This window comes from Bombus vancouverensis, chromosome 12 (assembly GCF_051014615.1).
Source record: "Bombus vancouverensis nearcticus chromosome 12, iyBomVanc1_principal, whole genome shotgun sequence".
Classification (NCBI taxonomy): domain Eukaryota; kingdom Metazoa; phylum Arthropoda; class Insecta; order Hymenoptera; family Apidae; genus Bombus; species Bombus vancouverensis.
The window spans coordinates 8418426-8441416 of NC_134922.1; the positions used below are offsets into that span (position 1 = coordinate 8418426).

At 36.2% G+C, this 22991-nt stretch overlaps 2 protein-coding genes across 3 annotated transcripts in view; one reads left to right on the forward strand and one right to left on the reverse strand.

The window, feature by feature from the left end:
* Positions 1 to 12237, reverse strand: part of mwh (multiple wing hairs) — a 49249-nt gene extending 37012 nt beyond the window's left edge. Inside the window, exon 1 of one of the 2 annotated variants that reach the window (XM_033331524.2) lies at positions 9854 to 12237. In XM_033331524.2, the coding sequence (XP_033187415.1) occupies positions 9854 to 10056 (203 nt within the window). In that variant the 5' untranslated portion in view covers positions 10057 to 12237. Of the gene's footprint in view, positions 1 to 1554; positions 1764 to 9853 lie in introns of those variants that run through there. The other variant, XM_033331525.2, reaches the window with a different exon arrangement.
* Positions 12238 to 20022: 7785 nt separating this feature from the next.
* Sce (E3 ubiquitin-protein ligase Sce) lies at positions 20023 to 22633 on the forward strand. Its single transcript, XM_033331135.2, has 4 exons — positions 20023 to 20294; positions 20898 to 21276; positions 21383 to 21685; positions 21766 to 22633. The coding sequence occupies exons 1-4, from the start codon at positions 20052 to 20054 to the stop codon at positions 21981 to 21983; spliced, it is 1143 nt and encodes a 380-aa protein (XP_033187026.1). The 5' UTR covers positions 20023 to 20051; the 3' UTR covers positions 21984 to 22633.
* The last annotated feature ends 358 nt before the right edge of the window (positions 22634 to 22991 follow it).

Genomic DNA, 22991 nt, shown 5'->3' on the forward strand with positions numbered 1-22991 from the left:
AAAATCATTACGTTGAAACGGAGAATCTATGGGCACGAAATCCAAGCACCGTTATGTATCCAGGATGGACATCGAGCGGCTGATTTACTTAAACCCGGAATGGCAGTCGTTCTCATTATCGGTCACTTTATTCCACGTGGAAAAGGATGTTGAACCGTACACGTGTATCCTGATCATTTCCAGGTTGCTACTCGCTATATCAAAGTTACAGAATCTCATAATGTTGCTAGTGAAACACGAATATCTGTTTCTTTTTTTCCGTCTAGACAATTTGTTTTCGTTAAGATAAGATATCTATTAGGAGGATCGATTCGTACATGAAATGTCCGTGACACGATTCTTTCACCGTGACGTGATTGATTGGTGAACATTGAGAGGTGAATGTTCTCCGCCCTGTGCCGCAAGGAGGAGAACGATCACGTAAGAAACGCCTAATTTATTATGCCTGACTACTCCCGTATCATTAATTTCTCCCTGCCTAAATAATTACTCGAGTTCGCGTTAGTGGTTCGCACGACTTCTGCATGTGCACACCCACGCGGTTATGTAACAGCCGTACCCTGAGTTATTAGGCACCGATCCACGGCTAACAAAGAAAGTAATCGCCACAAAGATACCGCGACAGCGTTAATTGAATCGGAGCCAGGAATTTAGCCGCGTTTAAGGCCTCGCCTCGAGACTCGTAATTCTCTTTCGTCGATTTGCCCAAGTTTCCATTGTCCCACGGACACGTTTCATAATTATTATTCATCGCGAATAGATGGTGAAAGAATAATAGTCCCGATTCCACGGCTTGTTTTTCGAATAGACTTGTTCCGCCGTGCAAGGGTTTTCATTCAGGAGAACAATAGTATTCCAGCATGTTTCATGATTGTGTATGCAACAAAGAGTAGAATATAATAACGTCGGTGTAATCATTCGCGAGAAAACGTGCCGAGTGATTTTGCATTAAGAAAAAAGACGCGGTATTTTATAATTGCCGTAATTGGCACAAAACTAACGATCATCGGTCTTTTTCACGGTGAACATAGACGCGTTCTCGTGCGCTGGTTTATTAGCAGCAGCAGCTCTTCGTCAGGTGTGCGTATGTGTGTAAAGACTAGTTGCCTGATTCGTAGTGGTTTGCGTGTTTCCTTTTTACAGTCGACCGTGTGTGAATGAAATTGCACGACTCGTTAAGGTTTTTTTCACGGTCGAAAATGCATTAGAAGGATCGTCAGAGTCGGAGAGATCCAGAACCGGCGTTTCCTTAAAGGGACGAAGCGAGGAAGTTCAAACGAGATCCTGTCGTCGTCATCTTCGGGAAATGGTCGAAAAATAGAGGACATTAACGTCCTATGTTCGCGTGCATCAAGACATCTTGGATAACATGTCTTATCGCTACTATGTATCAAACATAACAACTAATTTTTAAATCCAAGTTTCTAAGCAAACCTGTCCTCACAGACATTTCACCACGTCCAATTTCCAAAATTTCCACAATGGTCTACCTTTCGATTATCGCACAGAATCGGATTCAATAAAAATACAAAATGCAGAATGCAAAGAGGTTACCTGAATTTCCTATGAGTCACACGTGATCCACGTTCAACCTTCCCGATGCATGGTTCGAAGTGCACGTGAAATAAAATTTATTCACGAACTAGCACGCTGCAGATGAAAATTAATTTTCATTGTTGAAATCGAATGCAACTGGCACGACTTTCGTTCACCGGGGTCTCGTGAGGGAAGAGACATTCGTTGACGCGATCCGCTCTTTAAGACGACCGGAGGTTTACTGACACCGGCGCCTCCACCTGTTCGTAATGTAAGCCAGGTTTCAGTTTATCCTGTGATGCGTCACGTAGAGGGGCAGAAAGGACAAACGTGAAGAGTATGTGGTCGATATTCAGTCGTTTTCTTACCATATATGCATGTAAAATAAGCACGAAACAGACACTGAATGATGGATCTAGCTTTTCGAATAGGTAATCTTCGTCACGGACGTAAAACGATTGCAACGGTTGCACGAGTGTTATCGCAGAGACTCAATTCACGAACAAGAACTAACTGCTGTATTAAACTGATTTTTAACGTCGCTTTCGATCACGTTTATTCTCATTCTGTGATGTTTACTTGAGAATATAAAAAGATGGCGATCGTAAAATTTGAAAAAGTATGAATATCGAGCTATTATAGATATCGAATTGAAAGAACATCTTTTGAAATAGCTTTATACCTTTATTGTGTATTATTGTTGTACTTACAACATATTAAACGCTGGAAAACGATGACGAAGTAGGAATCTCTGAATAATCAGATGAACGTTCGAAAGAAACGAATTTTTAACTTGATCTTCGAATTAGCGAATGCATTAGTTTAATACTGAATATGGCCACAAGGTGGCGGATGTTACCACGACTTTGATTTGGCGGGAACAGAAATACGTAGGTGAGAATTACGTAATTTTGATCGATGAAAGAGACGCTACTATAATATTCAAATATCAATTATAGTCGTGCGATTAAGTCGACGAATGTTAAGATGTCCATCACTGTATTATAAATGAAGTGGCACTACAGACAAGATATGTACTGTACTTAAGTGCAGTGAATAAGTATTATAGAAGTACGAAACTATAGATTTTGCTTACGATTACATATAAGGTATCTTGTTCTATATCTTGTTTGTAGTGTTATACTGCAATCTAGTTTCAGTTCTACTCACTCTAAATATTGCAATCTTATCTATTCTTGAATCGGTAACGTTGGGACTGACACTTAGATGGTAAGGAAGTTCAGCAAAACATGTGACATACGAAACTTTGCATATCAAACTGTATATATTAATTTACGTGTACATGATTAACTATTAATTATGATTAATGATATATTTCCCCTTTCTTTTGTCTCTTTGTTTCATCTCTTTCCTCATTTTGTCTCCTTTCATCTTTCTTTTCCTTTTTGTACCTGTTGAATTCATTCTTCCTCTCCTGTTCCTGTCATTATATTTCTTTCACATCCCTAATAATTCTTTTCTTATCTTTCTTTTCCTTTTCCTCTTTTGTTTTTGCTTTCCATTTTATCTTTTTTTCGTACATTGAACTGTGACTAACGAGATACAATGATACACGAAAGTATTCGAACTTACTATAGGAATTTTTGTATGAATATAGAATATATTATGTTCATTGTATGAAACTTCTTGAAAATTCGTTGGCACTGTAATGAGACACAACAATCGTGATGGTAATAGTAAAACCTGGAATCAACTTGAAAACATACAAGACATTTACTGCAAAACGTATACTTAGTGAAAAAATAGTACACAACGTGAACATTAGTTTTAAATATAAAATTAGTACCAAAGATGATCTCATAATTGGTGTGTGTATATCATAGTTCATTAATGTACTAAATAATTAACTGTTTAAATACGTGATGATTTTTGCGAAGTGTAGTGTTTTCAATAAACATCTTGTAATTTTTATATACGTTATCAGATCTGTTTCAAATTTTACCAATCACTGATTATTAATTGCGATAGTCGTATCTCGTTACAATGCTAGTGAGATTCCAAAATGTTTTGTATAATGTATACAATAAAAGTTTCTAAAAAGGTTAATAGGATTTTATTTTAATCTTACTTGTCAATATTATAACCTTACTTCACATTAGAACCACATTTTATTTTGTTCTATCTCGATCGAAAGTAATAAAAAGTGATGATAAAAGAATTTTCAATATCTTAAAACATTTATGAATAATAACAGCAGGTATAAAGAACATACACATAATTGATGAAAGTTGTCATACGAATAACATATGAAAAAGTCTTAAAACATTTAGCACTTATAACATTTATACGAATAATTGATTATAATCGTCAGATTAACAATAGCATTAATAATTCATAATAATTTATGAGTAAGAAATAATTAATAAAAAATTTTCATACGAATGAAATATCAATAAGGGAATAATAAATATGTATATGTAGGCTCGTCTGTATATATATGTATGTACAAAATATAAGTTAATCACAGTTCCTTCGGCCCAGATATTATTTTATTTTGAATTAAAAATTATCTTTCTTCAGCTTTCTATCTATTAATCAGTTGCTCAGATTCATTTATGTTCGTCGAAAAGATACTAGATCATTTGTGTTTACTTTCTATAGTTTCTACGTGCATCTCAGTGTTCAATCTAACATATTATTTTCTTCTTTTTACTTTTGAGACATAATATGTTTATTGTTGAAAACATATCCTTGAGCATAGGTTTTTCAGGAATTTGACGAATCCTATTCGTGCATACGCATCTAACTAGCGACCTTCCCCCTCTCCCACTCCTTGCCAGCCGAAATTCACGGAATAAATCGCGGTACTGGAGTCAGTTTGACTCCATTGTCAGCATGGACAATTAGAGAGATTAGACGTACATTTATTCGTGTCACTACGCGACAAATATCTTTGATACTTTTATAGACATTTTTCTACTTTCAAATTCACGCTATCGTTATTTTCACTTAATTGTACGTTTTTCTGTAATACTTCATTATAATCTATTATTTAGTTACCTTCTTTTCTTTTTATCGTTTTTTTTTGGTTGCCCCATTTGCCGGTAGCTCGTCTAATGTGTTTTTGAAAGACAATTTGACTTTGATTATTGTTCCATTTACAAGTAATTTTCTCTTTTTATACATTTGTATTAATATTTTGTTCTTTTTTTGCGCAGATTGCAATTGTTTGATTCCGAAGGAAGCTTGAAACTATTAGAGAGATGCTGCGAAATTCGAAAGGACGGGATGGAAGTCAAAAGGACGCCATGGTGATTAACGATAAATTTGATAACTTTTCGTTGAAATGAGGTAATATTTCATTTATTTTAAGAAAGGCAAACGTATTTATATGTTTGTTTCCCTTTTTTAGTTAAGTAATTGGTAATATTTATTCACTATGCGATTAATTCCATTTATTATAAATATTTTGTGATATTAACATAATTAATATCTAATATAACAAATTCTAAATTTACGGTTAATTAAGAATACTAAGATGAAAAATGCAAGATTAAAGAAATTACATTTTTCTTTCGAATATATTAAATTATGTTTCCGAAGAAATTGAAAAGATTATTTAACATAAATATGACATAGATTTTCTCGATTTTATCTCATTTGAGTAAGAAATTCAAATAATTTTTAAATTTTGTTTCATTTTTCGTAAATTGTCTGTACTATAATATTGACTATTAATTTCGTCATTTTAAATAAATTCTATTAGATTCGAGAAACTACGCTATCACAGACAAGTTTGAACAGGTTCTGCGCATCGCGTTTTTTTTGTATTGCGCAGCTTTGTTTAACGGTCAGAAAAAGTGCGCCATGTTGCATTAGAAGGAAGTCACGTAATGCATAAAGTATTTGAAGCTGCAATGGCGGACATTCAATTTGGCGGGTAATTTTCACAAATCAATCGTATTATGGAATATTCACATATATACACATATTTGACAATAATAAAAAATGCTTTGAAAAATATTTTAAATAAACTAACGATATATTTTCTTTCGTATTCTTGGTATGATATTTATATGCATATTTTCGTTCTCTTCTAAAAAAGCAGTATTTTCGTAAACAAACACTTAAAATTTTGCTATTGAAATATACAATAAGAATGTTTGATATCGTTCAGAAATTGGTAGAGACTCAATTTCTGCCTGTCGTTGTTGTGTTAAAGTTCCACTTTTTATATAGTAATTAAACTTTATTAGAATTTCAAATCTTTTTATTATTAAAATTTGACGTTTGAATAGAGTTTTATTTTTCATTGTTTTAAGTTTTCTAACAATCACAAGTACGTTTTCAAGAACATCTTACAATATTTAACATGTTTTGTTACAGGTTTTTCATAACTTCCATCTTTTTTTCTCTTCTTTGGGAAGGATGTAGCTGTGTTTTAAATTTATACATGTAAGAATCTTTGCACATTGTATTTTATTATTTTTATTCTTTGTATTTCGCTGTAATTATTATTAATTAAATACTAAAATCTGGTTTTAAATTTTTATATTAGAATTTTAATTTCTTTTGCTATTAAAGTTAAGTCTTCATAGAGTTTCATATTTTATTTGTGAAATTTTTTTTACAACTTAACAACAATTTAAGTATTTCTAAAAATAAATTATAATAATTCATATTTTGTTAAAGGTATGCCACTTCTTCCCCTTCTTCCTGTTGCCTGGAAAATACCTAGTGTTGTTTCAAAAGCCAAAAATGTAAGTAACTACTTATTTTATATTTTATTTAAGTCGATTTTTTATATTTCATGATAATTATTATCAATTAAAAAATAAAATTTGATTAAAAATTTGAAAACTTGTAAATTTTTCATTCCTAAATTGAATATTATTAGAAAAAATATTTATTTAGTAGAAATTAGTCTTTTATCTTTTCAAACTTTTAAAGTAATTAACATCGTCATTACAATTCGACGATTCCAATTTGATAATGGCTTGATGACGAACTCCCTTGGATCAGAACATCATCGAAGGCAATATTCTTCACATCTAACCGTGAGTCGCATGTATTTGTGTTCCTCCGGTCACTCAATCACGTCGAAGGATGAAAGGTCCGAATCGACACGGGTGATTGGTTGTATACGTAGAATTTTTTACGATCATAGTGACCGCGGGTATTTATACCCGTGAGTAGTAATATTTTTTGTCTATATTTTATTTATTAGTTCAGGATAGGTTTTCTTGCACACCGCGTTTTTAAATGTTGATGATAATGTATATAATATATATAAGTATGATATTTACATACTGCAATATAAAGTATTTTGTATAAGTAATATAATGTTGATAATAATATAATAATATATTATGTTATGAGATATAATTGGTATATATATATGCATATGATTGAAAATTTCACAATATATTCATTATAATTATTTATGAAATCGAAGTATTTTGTAGTGAAGAAGTCTGATACCCCCAGACTTCGTTAATATGGAAACTCAATTATGATTAAAGTTATTATAATGCTGATAAAGATTATAAATGATATTTATTTTAATTTTTACTTTACGATGGTATAGAGCAGTTTTATCATTTGAGTATACACAGTATAATTTCAGTAAAATTCGGAATATGAAATATGAAAGTATATGTTAAAGTATAACTCTGTCTGTCCGTTATGACGGATGTTATCAAATTTCACGTGCAAGAAAACATTTCGCGGCAGGCTGATATCAGAATCAAAACAAGTTGTGAACGTTTTTTTTGTGTTTTCAAAGATGTGTTTTGATAAAGATATCGCCTGAGGATATTTTGAGTAATAAAGTTCATTTAGAATCCATTGTTATTCATTGATATAAATATTACTTGCTTTGAATCTTAGTTTATATTTAATAAATATCTGTATTCTTCATTAATTTCCTTCATTCTAGCTTAATAGTTTAATTGTTCATTAAAATAATAAAGTAAAATGCAGTATAGAATTATTAAAATTTGAAATGAAATTAGATTGCAAAATCAAAGAATATTAGCCCGTTAGACAGAAAATATAATAGATAGACTAATCATATTTTTAGCATAGGATTTTCAGGTTTAACCCCTTCCATGTTCATTGTCAGAATCTCACTCACGTGCCCAGGTGCTTCTTGGGTGGGAGGGAGGCAATGGGCATGATGAGTAGTCTATAAGCTTAACAATTTTTTCAGCGACTGACGTTGCGTTAGCGTATCGTGCACGACGTATTTTCCACTGTGTGTGTGTGTGGTTAGGCTGTGGAATTGCGTCGTTTCTGCTATTTATTATAATCTTGAAATAGTTATGGATTCGGAAATATGAATCCAATTACCATTGGAAATAACATTGTTAGTAAATAGGTATAGTGGATGTAAATATTAATATTACTAATCTCAGTATTAAACTACAATGATAATTACATTGAGTAAAATCCAACCTATTCCAGTCAAATTATTTCTTTAGATGATATACATATACATGATTATATACGATTATGGGTATTTAATTAAAATTGAAATTTAAATATATTTGGATAATTAAAGTTGAAATATACGGAATATTTTTACGCAATGGTCGCTAGCCATCGTCAGTCGATTTCAGGGAAATGGTACGTACTTTAGAGTGTGAAAGTTGTATGCCAAACTCGGGTGTCGGAGGCGTCCCGGGACGTCTCTCTAGTGTAGGCCTTTGCGCCCGGGTTATGTATGAGAACCGTGGAGTGAATGTGTTGGTGTGCTTGTTTTGCCATTTTTTCAGGTTTAAATAAAGGTTTCCGGGTAGGATAGGTAGCATATTTTCTGGTATGAGTGTTAACTATAAGTAGGTAGGGCCGGGCAGGTTGGCACAGTCTTTCGTCGGGTAGGCGCGTTTTCGCGTGTCCAACCTGTTTCAGGAAATTTGATTTGAAAAATTGACGGTGAAGCTGACATCACGAATGGAGCATACCATTTGTCTTGAGCCTTGCCTATCGATTTTTCGAATATCGCGGTCGTGGTCGCGAATGGGTTCCGAAACGAACGTTTATTACTCGAGCTTGCACATGCGAACGGACAGCGGTCGCTATGATCGTTGGTCGTCCATGTGCGCTGGGAATAGCATCCGCGATTTATCTTTTTATTTTACCTTTATAAGTTATTTTTTATTTTGCGATTAGAAAGACTCGAGCCTAGATTTAAGTTTCAGCGGGTATTGCGCCCGAAGAAAGAAGAGGCTATGAGCCGAAGAGGCCCGGCAAACTGCCGTTCAAGAGGGCAACTACCAATGGTTCTCCATCCTCTGGATCATCCAGAGCATGGAAAGTCATTCTCGTTACTACTTTGTCACTATGCACGCTTTTAGTATTTGTAGTAGTAGTAGTAGTAATTCTTTCTTTTCTTTTTTGGCTGATGTATATGTCGGTCCATCGTCACTTTGGGTAGATCGCGGTTTTTCTTATTAGTGTCGCGAGAGATTAATTACGGGTTGAATTAGAGTTGCGAAATAATAACGTGCCTTTTTATTAATGTCGCGAGAGAATGATTACGGTTTGAATTAGAGTTGCGATAAAATGATAATCGCGTCTGTTTTAGAGTTGCGAATTACGATATCGCGATTATCTTTTGCAATTTTTATTATGAACTTTTAAAACTTCCTAGAGAATTTATACGTATCAGAATTTATCCTTTTCTATTGTCGCGATTGTTTTAATTAGTTTTCTAGTTAGAGTTGCGTCGATGAATGATCGAGTTTTTGAAAGTAGCGTTGCGCTTATTATGCCCAATCTCCTCCCACTGGAAGCATGTTCCTGCTCCTGCATCATCAGATGCAGTTTCACCAGTAGCCTCTTATATGGCTGCGCTGGACCGTTATTAGTGTTGCGAACATTTAAATCTGAGTGCATAGATTAATAGATATTAGTGTTGCGCAAATAATTTACACGGAAATATTCTTTTCTTCTTCTTTCTCTTTCTTTTTTTGCCAATAGTGAATTAGTTAATATTGCAAATATGATGAAGCACTCGTCGCGATTTGATTTTGAGAATTTTCTATTTCATAATTACATATAGTAAATTAAAATTTGCGGAATAGAATAAATATTCCACTCACGGTTTGTTTCCGGGGATTGTATTGAGTGGATACTTTGATGGCCCTTCTGGCTTTTAGAGTCATTTCTTTTTCAGCTCCTTTTATTACTGTATATTATACAGAATCTGATAATAAGGTTTAATTGTAATTCTAAGTAATGTTGTCATATTCTTCTATAAATCACTAAACAATTCGTTAAATACCTCCCTTGCATTTATATACAGTTCCTTACTTTCCTTCATTATCCGTGATATAATAGAAAACTGACTTACCTGTCGAAAGTAAGACTGTCTTGTCCATAATCACACGTGTTGCATCCGCTGCACCTCGATGATAAATCAGATTCTCGATCGGCATCATCGGAGCGACCATGTTCCTTTCGATGATCAGTTACAATACTCCACGTTCTATGGATAAGGTAGAATAGGTAAAGCGACTTGCTTCGTTGGCAAGGCTGCGATCTTGTGTTCCCCATTTTATCAGTTGTCAGTATTTTTCGACGTGTAATTCTTTATTTATCTTGACTTTTATCGCTTTAATCAGTTCTCAAAGAAGGTTTGAAATTTCGAGAAAAGTAAACTTTCACAATTTGCGATCATACGAAGTAAGGTAAGAAAGCACTTGTTTCTAGTTTCTTCTTATTTCATATCTTTATAGAGTTTCTTCCATTCTCCTTATTTCATTCATTTACAGTTCCATTCACTTTTATTTCCTCAGTTTAATTCGTTTTAACGCTACGAGATACATTAACGATATGCACCGCGTACAGAGTGCTTTTTGTAATCCTCTTTGCTCGCAAGATTTTTCTCCTTATCGATCAGATATCTTGCGCGATACGCCCACATTCCTTGGACAATGAGGAATTTTTCTCGCGCGATGTCTCACCGATATCACGCTATCTCCAGCATTGTCTTTGCCTCCGCCAGCGTGCGTTCGTACTTGCGTAATTACAGGCTTGGCTGACCCCTCGAAGGGTGCATTTATAAATTAGCTGCGTGTGTCTACCCTTCTTTCTCCATCGGCGGAAGCGTTAAAAGCACGTCCTCGTAACTTTATTAACATATCTCGACATGCAAATCCATAAATTATCCCCACGACTTTAACACGTGATCGTTTAAGCGATTTCTATGTCGTTATTTGTACGTTTCTATCGGGTGATATACGAACAGTATCTTGATTGCATAATGTCATCGATGCACTTACACGTGCACCCTCGGATCGTGCTCGGTTGAAACTTAATTTTTGCTTAATTACGCCTCCATTAATTAGAGTAATTCGCTCTACGGGTACAATTATAGTCTCGTTACTGATACCGGTACACACGTCCTTGCTACGATTCACGCGACATATTATCTTCGTGTCGTTAACGTCATTAGTGTCACAGTAGCCGGTGGCTCGACGATTCCCATACTTGTTGCTCGTGTATTGCCATCATGTACGGCCCCCGTTGGCGCACTCGGATGGAAAAGAACGAGTTGCTTCGAAACGCGTCCTGTCGCGAACGTCCACAGCCATTCATCTTATCCAGTGGCACATTAGACCTTTCGTCGTGCAAATTTCTTTCAAATCGATATAACGGCGTCCCGATGGAAATTTCGAACGATTCACGATTGCACACGTACCACGCGGAACGAATCGAGAAGTCTTATCGTTCCATGCCGATTTACAGCGATAAGAATCTAATGAACAGTTGGACGAATCAATTTGTCCGAAGAAAGTAAACACTGTTCGCACCAAGTGTTAAAAGAGGAATTGATTAATCGATGAATGACGAATGACGCGACGAGCGGAACCTCTGTGAACTTTTGCAAAAACCCAGCCAGACGGTATGGCTAGAAAACCTAGTGATCCACTGACACGCGAAAAATCGTTGAAACCGTTATTACGCTGCATTACGAGCTCATTCCGACGCAGGGAGCATTTTTCCTCCGTTTAAGGCAATCGATTTCTTACGCCTTTCTTTCTTTCTTTCTTTCTTAGAACTGTTATCCGTAGTACTGTTCGACTTGTTTTCTCTCAAACGACCGAGATCGCTAATGATTCTGTCTCTTTAGTAAATAGATCAGACATTCTTTTTACACGTGAATCCGATTCATAATAAATCAAATCTCATGGTATAAATATGGCAATATCTGCCGATGCTATTTGTATCGTAATATTTACCAATACAACGAGTCGTCACAAACCGTCTAGTTGAACCATAATCTACGCATTTCGATCGCTCGAACGGTCTCGTACGAGGTCCTCGCCGATGCGTGTCGCCGGTTTAATTGCACTGAATTTCTCTGGAACGCGCGTCTCTGTTAAACGTAAAAAACGTTAGCTCTAAAATCGAGTGAAACTTGTCGAATGGCCGAATCCGTCTTATAACTTCCTGTCCACTGGAGAATCACATTTCACTTTCTTCGACGTCTGTGTCACGCGTCACTGCCGCCGACGTTTACCACACACTTGGTTTTCAATCGTGTTCCTCCTTTCTCGAAGCAGCGGGCGTTCGCTAATTATATATTTTCTGACGTAGGTTGGAAATTGGCGCGTGTACGCGAACCCCATAGGTATGTATCGAAAGGTCGGTAAAAATCTTTGCACGAGAGGCTGCAGAGGCATTCACCGGGCGGGTTTCAACAGCCGACTGCCAACTCGTGAATGCCCCGAGGTGCACGTGTGAGCATCGCCTCTCTCCAACGAAGCTCCTCTACATCCCGCCTCGCGGTCGCCACCGACGTCCAAGAGAATTCACGAACCGCGTGTGGGTCAAGCCACGACCTACGTCGCACCAGTGCCCTGTAGGTCGCATCGAATACGCGTAAACAAGGCATCGATTCACTGGGTCAGCTTCCTCGATCTATTAACCCTTCATGGTCGTACGTTGATCTGAACTTTACATTTCGTTCCGCTCTTCCTATTTTCGACAGTTATTCGGTCATTAAAACGAAATTAACTTGTTAATCTTTCGTGATTCTACGTACATCTGAATTTTACATTTCGTTGCATCTTTTTTTTTCTGATATATGAGATGTACACGTATGTAGTCTTTTATACTGAAACTTAATTCCATACAAAGGTACGTATGGCAATGTAGGTTATTTGAACGAAATTGTTCAATCTATTAACTTTTTATGGCTTTACGGTCGACTGAGTTTCATCTTTCGACTTATTTTTTTTTTCCTTTTTAGATACAAGATATATGTACTTTTTTATACTGAAGTTTAATTGATTACAAATACGTCGATGTAGATTATTGAAACGATACTGATGAATCTATTAACCTTGCGCAGTTTTGCGTAGATCTGAACTTTATGCTTTTTTTTATTCGTTTAACATATGAGAAATGTATACTCTTCTGTGTCGAAGCTTAATTCGACACAATTATGTCAACGTAGATTATTGGAACGAAATTGGTTAATCTATCAACCTTTCGTGGTTCTACCGTGGTTCTACTTTGATCTGAATTTTTTATTCTTTTATTTCCAACGTATAAGATTTATTCTTTTGTATTGAAGTTTAATTTGATACGAATATATCTTTGCAGGTTATTGAAATTACATTGGTAAATCTATTATTAATTGACAGATCTATTGGTAAATCTATTAATCCTTTGTAGTTCTACGGCAATGTGAACTTTGGATGTCTTGTATCTTTCTTTCCTATTTTAGTATATCCATAAAACGTATTTCTTCTGCATTAAAACTTAATTCGATACAGAAATATGAATCACTTGCAATGTTACGTCAAGTTGAACTCTGGACATTGTTTGCCGTATCACATTTCCTACTTTCGGAATGTAAAATAGTTTTTTGTTGTATGAAAGTTAAAGCTGATAGAAGCCTGTATGTTATTGAATCTCGTTTTTTAACATCAGTCTACGACAGAGGATTCCAGGAATTTATTTAATATTTCTTTCGTCACTATTTCTCTTACCACCATAATTGTGCAATTACATGTTTAAAGAAATTGGAAGACTCATAGATAAGTTACCTTAACTCTTACTTATTCATGCAATTTTTTGCATATCTCTGATTGATGTAACGAGCTTCTGTAAAGTATCTACACTATTGCGTTTGAGCAATTTCTGCACATTATTTCACTGCTAGATCATTAACAGAAGAAATGAGAAGCAACTGATAGAAATTTCTGTAGATCTTACTGAAGATCGACAAGCCTGATAAGATCGAGATAAACGATCGAGTAAATTGCCGTGTGATTTTTTCAGTGTTCATGAGTTTGTAATTTTCATTGGGGAAAAGGAACGCGATGGGCGTGTAATAGGAAACTGATTTCGAACCTGGTGGTTGGATTAAGGGTGAAAGTAAATTGTTCGTTGGTTTGTCGAAGAATGTTTATTCGAAGGGGAAGCCGGCGTCGATCGCGGTTCTCTCGATTTACAGGCATCGTCTGAATCGCGCTGGAACGTCGAGGTAAAAGGTGAAATTCCAAACGAGTCTTCTTCATCGCGAAACATCCTCGGAACATTAATAAGACGGCTCGCAAAATAGATACTTCCTCGCTGCGTAATTCGCATCCTGCGAGTGAGTCGGATAGATTCGGTTCGTTTTAATATGCGAGAGATTATCCTGACCATCCTCGAAGTGAATGTACAAAAAAAAAAAAAACAAAAAGAAAAAAAAATGAATGTTACCGCGTTTGTTAGTTTTCACCGAAGATGAAATCCGTTAGTACCCAGGTCGTGTTGATTTTACTGTGATTTTCTAATGAAAGGTAATCAAGTACCGGTGCGGGATAGAATTGGCAAGAAGCGTGGTTTTCACGACTGAAAATGGGTCTGCACTGTAACAGACACGCGAGAAAGACCCCTTTAATCAACGAAGCAGGAAAACCCCGAAGAAAAAACGTTATTTTCACTAAGCGATTTATTATTGTTTGCAGAGACTGTCACTTATTATTAGTCATTAAGATTCATCAATCTTTCCGATTCACAATATCGAACGTGAAAGGGCGATAATATATCGTTTAATCTTTCTCGGCAAGTGTTTCTTCTTTATCACTGAATATTTTAATAACTTCATCTTTTAATCTTATGGCATTTTGCCTTCAACCTTATGCTCAACCTTGATGCCATTTTGACTTCGATCAAAAATTGATTCTTCAATTTCGCGCTAATCTAGTTGGATTCATGCGATCTTCCTTAATCGAAGATTCCCGGGAACCTAATAATTTACGGTAATTGCACTGCCGTGTTATGCAATCGAAGATTATAAGATCGACACAATCTATGTATATAAATATAAAGTAATATCCGCGGTGTTAGTGACTATCGTGACGGTAGATCGAGTTTTCTATTTGACGAGTACTAATAACCCGTGTAAATCTCGTAGCGGGACCAACAGGTTTTCGGCTTAAACACCATATTTTACCGTGCAATCCTAACACCGAAAACGTAAAATGGTCTACTTGTACATTATCGTTCATAAGTATTTTATAAGTATTTTATAAGTATAGGTATAAGTATATGTTATATAAAACATTTTAAAGTTTCCTTAACGCTATAATGAGAAACGAAAATATATATAGAAATTACAAGATATTTACTTCTAACATACTATTAATACAAAATTAATGCATATTAACTGTTTAAACGTTTTTATAGTCTCTATGAAATATATATACTTGTACCAAGTATCTCATAACTTTCGCGTACATCTTCAGATTTGTTTTAAACTTTACCAATACAATCTTCAGCCTTATTACAATGCCAGTGAAATTTCAAAATACACATGAAATTTCAGACACACATATACATATTGATAAAAGAGGTTTCTACAAGTATTTGAATGCTTTCGTAAGTTGTTACAATGCAGTAATTTGAAAGTATCGAAATACTTATGGACAGTAATGTATTTCCAGATTGAATAGAACGTTGTGAATCTCTAACCAAAACAGATCAGTCTGTGTTCCGTGCACAAGATAAGCGATTGCACTCGTGTATCATTCGGTGAAAAGAAACCGTAGCTACTTCCGGCTTCTTGTGCAATGTCGGGAACAAGGAAACGCTATGAACGTACTAATGAGATGGGTCTTGCAATTATTATCGCACGTCGCAGCGATTTGGCTCGTAAAGTCGCATTGCGACTCTGATTCTTTGTCTTCTTCTATACGTTATCGTTCATCGTTTTTCCATTCATTGCTGCAGATGTGTGATCGTAATTATAGATTCAAGTGGTCGCATTTTTCAACTCTGTTACATTGTTAACAAGGTGGAACCGGAGCTCTTGATTATTTATATGATCCACTTAGGAATAATCTAAAAATTTCAAGGCTTCTCCGCTATTACAATTGTATACAATGCACCGTCAGATTTATACGACTGTAGGCAATTTTTTTAATCGTAAAATAAATTTTATGTTCTTTAGAACCTGCTATACTGATTTCCTCCATACGTATTTAATTTGTTTGGTTGCTTGATCCTATACAATAGAACGTAAGATTTATATGATTATATGGCTTTTTTATTGTAAAGTGAATTCTATGTTTAAAGCCTGCTATACTGCGATCATTTATTTGAACAGGTTTTTTTGTTTCATAAATTTATAAAGACAATTGCCTGTAAGAGATTTCACTTTTAAGTCACGGTTAAGTGGCAATTTCAAACGTCAAACGAAAGACTGAAATTATAAGAATTCCCTATAATTTAATACATTGAAGAAAATTACAGGCACTCGATGTTCCCTTTATTCCGAATGGCTCTCTTATACAATTCTCCTATAAAGTAGAGGATAAAATAAAAAAAGACAAAACGGTCTTGACAGCCGGTCGTTAAATTCCAGGGAAGAAACATAAAGTAAAGTCAGAGTACAGATCTAAGAAAAGTAGGCATACCGAAAAATACGTGAAAATGTAACGCCTCGAATATGAGTGAAATTCAAATAGAAGTTTTTAAGGAAACGCCGTTTTAATCGTGTTAGATCAAATCGAAATAGTGTAAAGACAGAACCAGCTTATTGATTCTTCGTATCAGAGTCGCGCAAAGTATGTCCCCCAAGCTAAAACTTCATTTTCATTTGATAACTGATCGTAACCTTTGCGTAATCGTGTCGTGAATGAAAGCTCGATCCTTTCACGCGAGGTAGTGACCTTTCCGGTTGCGAGAGATCGTCTCGTAGGAAGCGTAAAACGTGGCTGCTGGTTAATCCATGGGTCAGGATGGATCCAACGTGTACGGTGATTCTTCTGGGTCAGATTCACGCTTGACCTGGGCTGAACGGATACTTGTAACCATGTATCAAGCGGCAAGAACACTGCTCCTTCCGGATGCTTGCGCAATGTAGGGAACAAGGAAGTCGAGAAGGAAATAATAATTATTACCGTCTTACAGTAGCAAATCGTTGTCCGGCGAACGAACGAATCGTTGGAGCATTCACCGAAACTAAATCGAAGCTTTTGCTTTCGAATGCTCGGAATAACAGCAACAGATCCTCTACAGCAGAACTATACAGTAGAAATTTGACTTTGTCAGGAAACAAACAGTTTATACGTGTGCTACACATGTGTAATTAGAGTTAATATTATTATGCTCGGATGAGTGAATTCTACCAGTGAAAGTTCAGATAAATAGAGTTCTATTGTAAGATGTGATTATTATAATGGCCCAATAGCGAATCGTTGTCATATTACGAAGCCATTGGAGCATTCATCGATATACTTTTCTATATCGAAGTTCCATACAATATAGTATAGTTGCATACAAATATATCGCCATAGGTTATTGGAATGAGATCGGTTAATCTATTAAATTTTCTTGGTTCTACATCGATCTGACTTTTACGTTCCATTCTATTTTTTTTGTTTTATCTTCTGCAATTATCATGCTGGTACAGTAGCAGATCGCAGTCATGCAAACGGATCATCGGAGCATTAACTGAAACTAAATGAAAGCTTTTACCATCGAATCATCGAGCACAGATCGCTTCTGTATTAAAACGCGCGCGAAGAAGATCGCGTTGTTGGTTGTTTTGTAACGTTCGCCGATGGGATCGATAGCCTTTCACGTCGATCGCTTCGGAACGATCGATTATAAAACGTTTCAACGTGGTCCATTTGGAGAGTCTGCGCGGAGCTTCTTACACGCGATTTACCTCGAACGTTTTCAAAATTATCACGTGATGAATATCGTGAATAGGAATCCAAAGATTACAAGGTTTTGTACCGGAAGCATAGTGAATCGGCACCATAAAAAGATATTGTTCGAAAATTACAGTGGAAGACTTAGCCCGATGGGCGTTCCCCGCGAGCTTACGTAAAATGAAGATACGATTCCATGAGAAGAAGCGCATGCACAAAAAGGATACGTAAACCGTACTATAATATCTATAATACCCGTGTGACCGTGGTTTGGCATCGCTATGTAGGCAGTACACGGGGAGATCGTGGCTGGGAATTACGTAAGCTTCGCGAGAGAAAGATTGTCCGCTAGAAAGCATGTCAATGTAGCAATCTGGCCGTTTTTATATAGTTTTCTAATAGCCTGTCTCTTGTTCGCTGTAATTCTTTGTCGTCACGCTCCGACCATCGAAACTAGAATAAATCGATAGTTTTCATTCAATAAAATTCCTAATATCAGTTGAAAAGTATTATGGAATTACAGAGTATCGGAAATATCAATTTTCCAGCACGTCGTTCAACCTAGATTTTTTTCAATCGGACGACAGAGAGAAAGAGAACACGGTGAACGGTTAATGCGTCGTCCTTCGCCAAAGGCAAAGAATTAAATCGAGTTAAAAAGTTGACGGAGCAGGATCACCGTTAAGTGGAACAAGGTGTCGCCCCGTATTACCTTCGCCGACTGACCTATAAATTTCGCATACATTAAAATATGTTTAGTCCAATTTTTACGAACGAACACACCTTACGTCGTCGAGGTACATACGAAAGGCCATCAGCATGTTGATGGTTTTAAATATCTAGGTTCGTTGAACTATCACGAGGATAGAGACAGCTAATTTTTCAAATTCTATATAAACGTTCTTAATGCTCCTTGCATATGCCTATAAATCACTCCAGAAATCTGTCGATGGATTTCTCGTTATCTTACGATATACTCTTTAACTTGCCTGTTTTGCATCGAAACTGTACTAGTATTAATAAGAAGTTAATGATATAATTTGACATAAGTCGTATACATATGCATATTTTCCGTAGTATTTTTCTTTTGCCCGTCGAGACGAGCAGTAGCAAAAGATGGATAGCACTCGGTCTAGTGATTGAAGACGCCGATCGTATCGTCGAAGAAAGGTGATAAAACACGTCTTCCCAATAAGCACCGACAGGCGCAATTACGGTTATCTACAGTTAAGGTCAGGGAAAAAAGGAGTTCGGGTCTCGTCGGTCTAGTTTGCCATGTTAGATCGATGCGCGATTGCACCTCTGTACTCGTTCGCTTAGAAAGATGTATCCAACGCGTATGCGGCGATGGCCGAGCTACGCCCATCTTAGACGGTATTATATACCGTTATATTATTTATAACGAGGAAACATATTTTGCCTACGCTTATGCGCCTTCCCGCCCTCTATGCCTGCATTTTCTTCGCTTCCTTCATTCGCCACGATCATACGATCGTACTTTCGTTCGAGTGTTAATTGCAGTTGCAAAGACAGTATCGAGTCGACCAGTGTTATTTATAAAGCACGACAAGTGTCTGCACCGATTAGTTTATCAACTTATATCGCGGATTATTAAACATCTTTGAATGCGCCCGCTGCTTAATAACAGGAACCCACTTTATCGACCTTCATTTTAACGATCTCGTTAAATGTACCTTGTCTGTGGTTAAATCTATATTAATTTCCCACAGTGGTTTGCTGGACTGCCTTTTTTTGTCAAGGATTTTATGTCTTTTTAATCCATTCTTTCATCCTTCTATTTCTGAGATTATAGATTCATATGTAATGGCATGCCAAGATTTCCGATCAGAATACATTTTTAACTTTATATTCGAAAGATGATATCTAAAAGAATTTTAAATAATATTTGGGTATAAGAGTATGATTAAGAAAATAGTATAATACACAAGCACTGTTAAATGATTGTATAACATTACTTAAAATTATTTTTAATAATAATAAAAGAATATCATTTTTAAAGTATAAAGTGAGAAATCTCTCTGATCAGAAAATTTTATATGCCACTGTAGCGTTTCCTTTCTAAATCTTTTAATTTCTTCATCTTGTGTCCTGTGTTCAATTACCTCTCACTGTATCCACTGTGACTGAACCTATTTATTATGCTAATTAGAGGATGCCATGTACGGATAAAACAAAAGAAAGAAACCCAGGAAAAGGAAACGAGGAAAAGCATCATAGACAACTTTTTTCGTAGTCGCCCGCTTTTTTAACTTACTGTCCGGAATCGCGTTTAAAACTTCACAGGGATGCCGTAAGATGGCGTTAGTAAAATTCAGGTGGCTATATGTGGTGTGTACAGGCTTTTCAGCTGACGGCTAGTATGTAGTCAAGATGGCTTCCGCGGAGCAAGTCGGCCTGAATAAAACTTGGGAATTATCGCTGTATGAGCTTCATCGTACGCCTCAGGATGCTATTACTGACAATACAGAAATCGCAGTTAGTCCACGAAGTTTGCACAGTGAGCTTATGTGCCCAATTTGTCTGGATATGCTTAAAAAGACTATGACTACCAAGGAGTGCCTACATCGTTTCTGTTCCGATTGTATTATTACGGCACTTAGAAGCGGTAATAAGGTACGTGTATGTTCCGGAATCGTTCTGACGATAACTATTAAATATATGATTACTCTCGAGACGAAGAGTATCTAGATACTTCTTGTTTCACTAAAAAATTGATGTTAGTACTTGGTCAATATCCCGTCACTGTTCCTTTTTCCCTATATATTACGCTTTTATGTAAATACTACTCAATCTTTTTATATGTAGTCTTAGATCATGCAGTCAAGTGTTGAAGTAATTTTTTAACGTATTTTCAATCTATTTCTGTCAAATTCGATGGTTTTTGAACTGCACCGTAAATAACGTTTCATATTGTGTGTAATGTTTGTGTCTTTATTTCGATGATATTAGTTAGAAAAGTAGAATGTTCTGTTGATTATTGAATTTAGATTTCTGTTTTATTTGATAATGCAGAAAGTTGTGTTTATCCTTCATTCTCTAAGATAGTTCATAAGTTATTAGTTTTGAATGTTGAATGAAGTTGATTTGTTTTGTTTATTGGCCTTTGTGACAGTGATTCTGATTTTATCATTTTGAGATGGCTATTAGTGAGTTAAATTACTGGTAGAGATTAGGTTGGTTTTGGGAAATATGCAAGATGTGAAATTCTGTTTATAGGAATGTCCGACATGCAGGAAAAAATTGGTATCCAAGAGGTCTCTCAGACCAGATCCTAACTTTGATCTATTGATTTCTAAGATATATCCCAGTCGTGATGAGTACGAGGCACACCAAGAAAGGGTACTGGCAAAACTGAACAAGTCGCATTCACAGGCTGCACTGGTAAATTCTATTACAGAGGGGATCAAATTACAAAGCCAAAATCGTTCTCAGAGGTCTAGGAAGAATGCTAACGAGTCAGAGAATGCTAACAACGCGACATCCTATAACAATTCACAAAATGCAAGTGCCCCGGCAACACCAAACGCTACAAATGCTGCGAATCAAAGTGACTCGTCTCAAAGTACAACAGGACCTTTAAATAATAGTAGTGGAGGTAATTTAAAAAATTCTAGTCGCATGTAGCTTGTAATAGCTTTACTGTATCTGCTTGGATAGACTGAATAGATGGGCCTGTAGTGAGTAAAATCGCCAATTTGCAGGTACAACATCCAGAAATTCCACCACGCCATCGCCGAATCCAGCAAATCAAATTCCCAAACCTCCGAAACGACAGAAAAGTTTACAAAATTCCGAGAATGACTCATCTAGTGCAGAAGCTGAAACCGGTGGTGGTGATTCCATGGTAGACACAGAGGGTGAAGGTCCGAGCGAGCCTTTAATGCTTAATGAAATCGAACTCGTCTTCAAACCACATCCTACGGAAATGGCCGGAGATAATTCACTCATAAAAGCTTTGAAGGAAAATAGCATTCGGTACATCAAGACGACGGCGAACGCGACAGGTGAATATTCGAAAAAATCGTACGGATCTAAGAAGGCTATCCAGAGAAGATCAAGAAATAATCCCTATTAATTTTTATAGTGGATCATCTGAGCAAGTACCTGGCCATGCGGCTAACATTGGATCTGGATACAGAATTATCAGAATCGGATAGGCTATTGAATTTTTGCATATACATAGCACCATCGCCTGGTCAATTAGTGGTTTTAAGTGGATCTCAAACGTTAAGACAGGTGAACGACAAATTCTGGCGCGTCAATCGACCCCTGGAAATGTATTACTCATGGAAGAAGACCTAGGGAAGGCCTCGAAAGTATCAATCTGATGGGAGCTAACCCTGTCAAGCTCTAAAAATAGAAAACAAAAAATAAGAAAAAAAAAACATTCATACTACGTGGAGTACAGAGAAATACAGAGAAACGTATATTGTTATCTATCAAAAATTGATGAATATATTTTACTGTACTTCAGTAGCCTTGGATTATGTTCAAGAATCGGGAGAGGTACAAAGATAACAAGTTTCTCATGATAGTGGGCAGTGGTGCAATTTTTCTCTTTATGGGAGTGGTTGCTCGTACATTTCCTGCAAGGGAACAATAGAAGGAACGGATAGATTTTTAATTGAAGCTTTGTATAGCAATTTATTCTAAACGCAACAGAATTCAGTCCCTCGGATATACAAACTGCCATTCGCCCGATTCCATTGGATTATGAACGGATCTATGAATTTTCGTGTCGCTAAACCGCGAACTGCGTATAATATTCTCCAGACTATGTCCTTTTTTCACAGGTGTAAGTTAATCCGATGCGTCCAGTTATACGATACTTGAGCAAATTGATGGCCTCAATGGTTAAGTGACTTATTTAATGTAAGTCTCCGATTCGCTGTGGACCATTCTGTACAGTTTCACGAAGAAATAAACTAATGTATATACTACTACTCTTGTAAGACAGGCTATTTGAATCATAGAAAGAAACACAAATCACGTTTTCCTCTTAGAACTGCTCGAAAGTTCTTCTTTCTTGTTTCTTTATCCTTTTAATTCATCGAAGTATGATTGATCAGCTTTACTTCCTTATCCTCCACAAAATGCTCTTTGATACGAAAATCTAATTTTCGATCACGTTAAAGGTACATGAAAAGCGTCTTTGGCTTAGTAGGCGGAATAATCGATAAATGCCAACCCCATCCTGCGCCCTCTTGCAATTCCACTGAACCGAAAACAATGCGAACACTCCGCTCGAGTTATGCTACCCTCTTTTAGTAAACGGGAAACCACGTCGAGTCATTCGTTATCCTTATGATA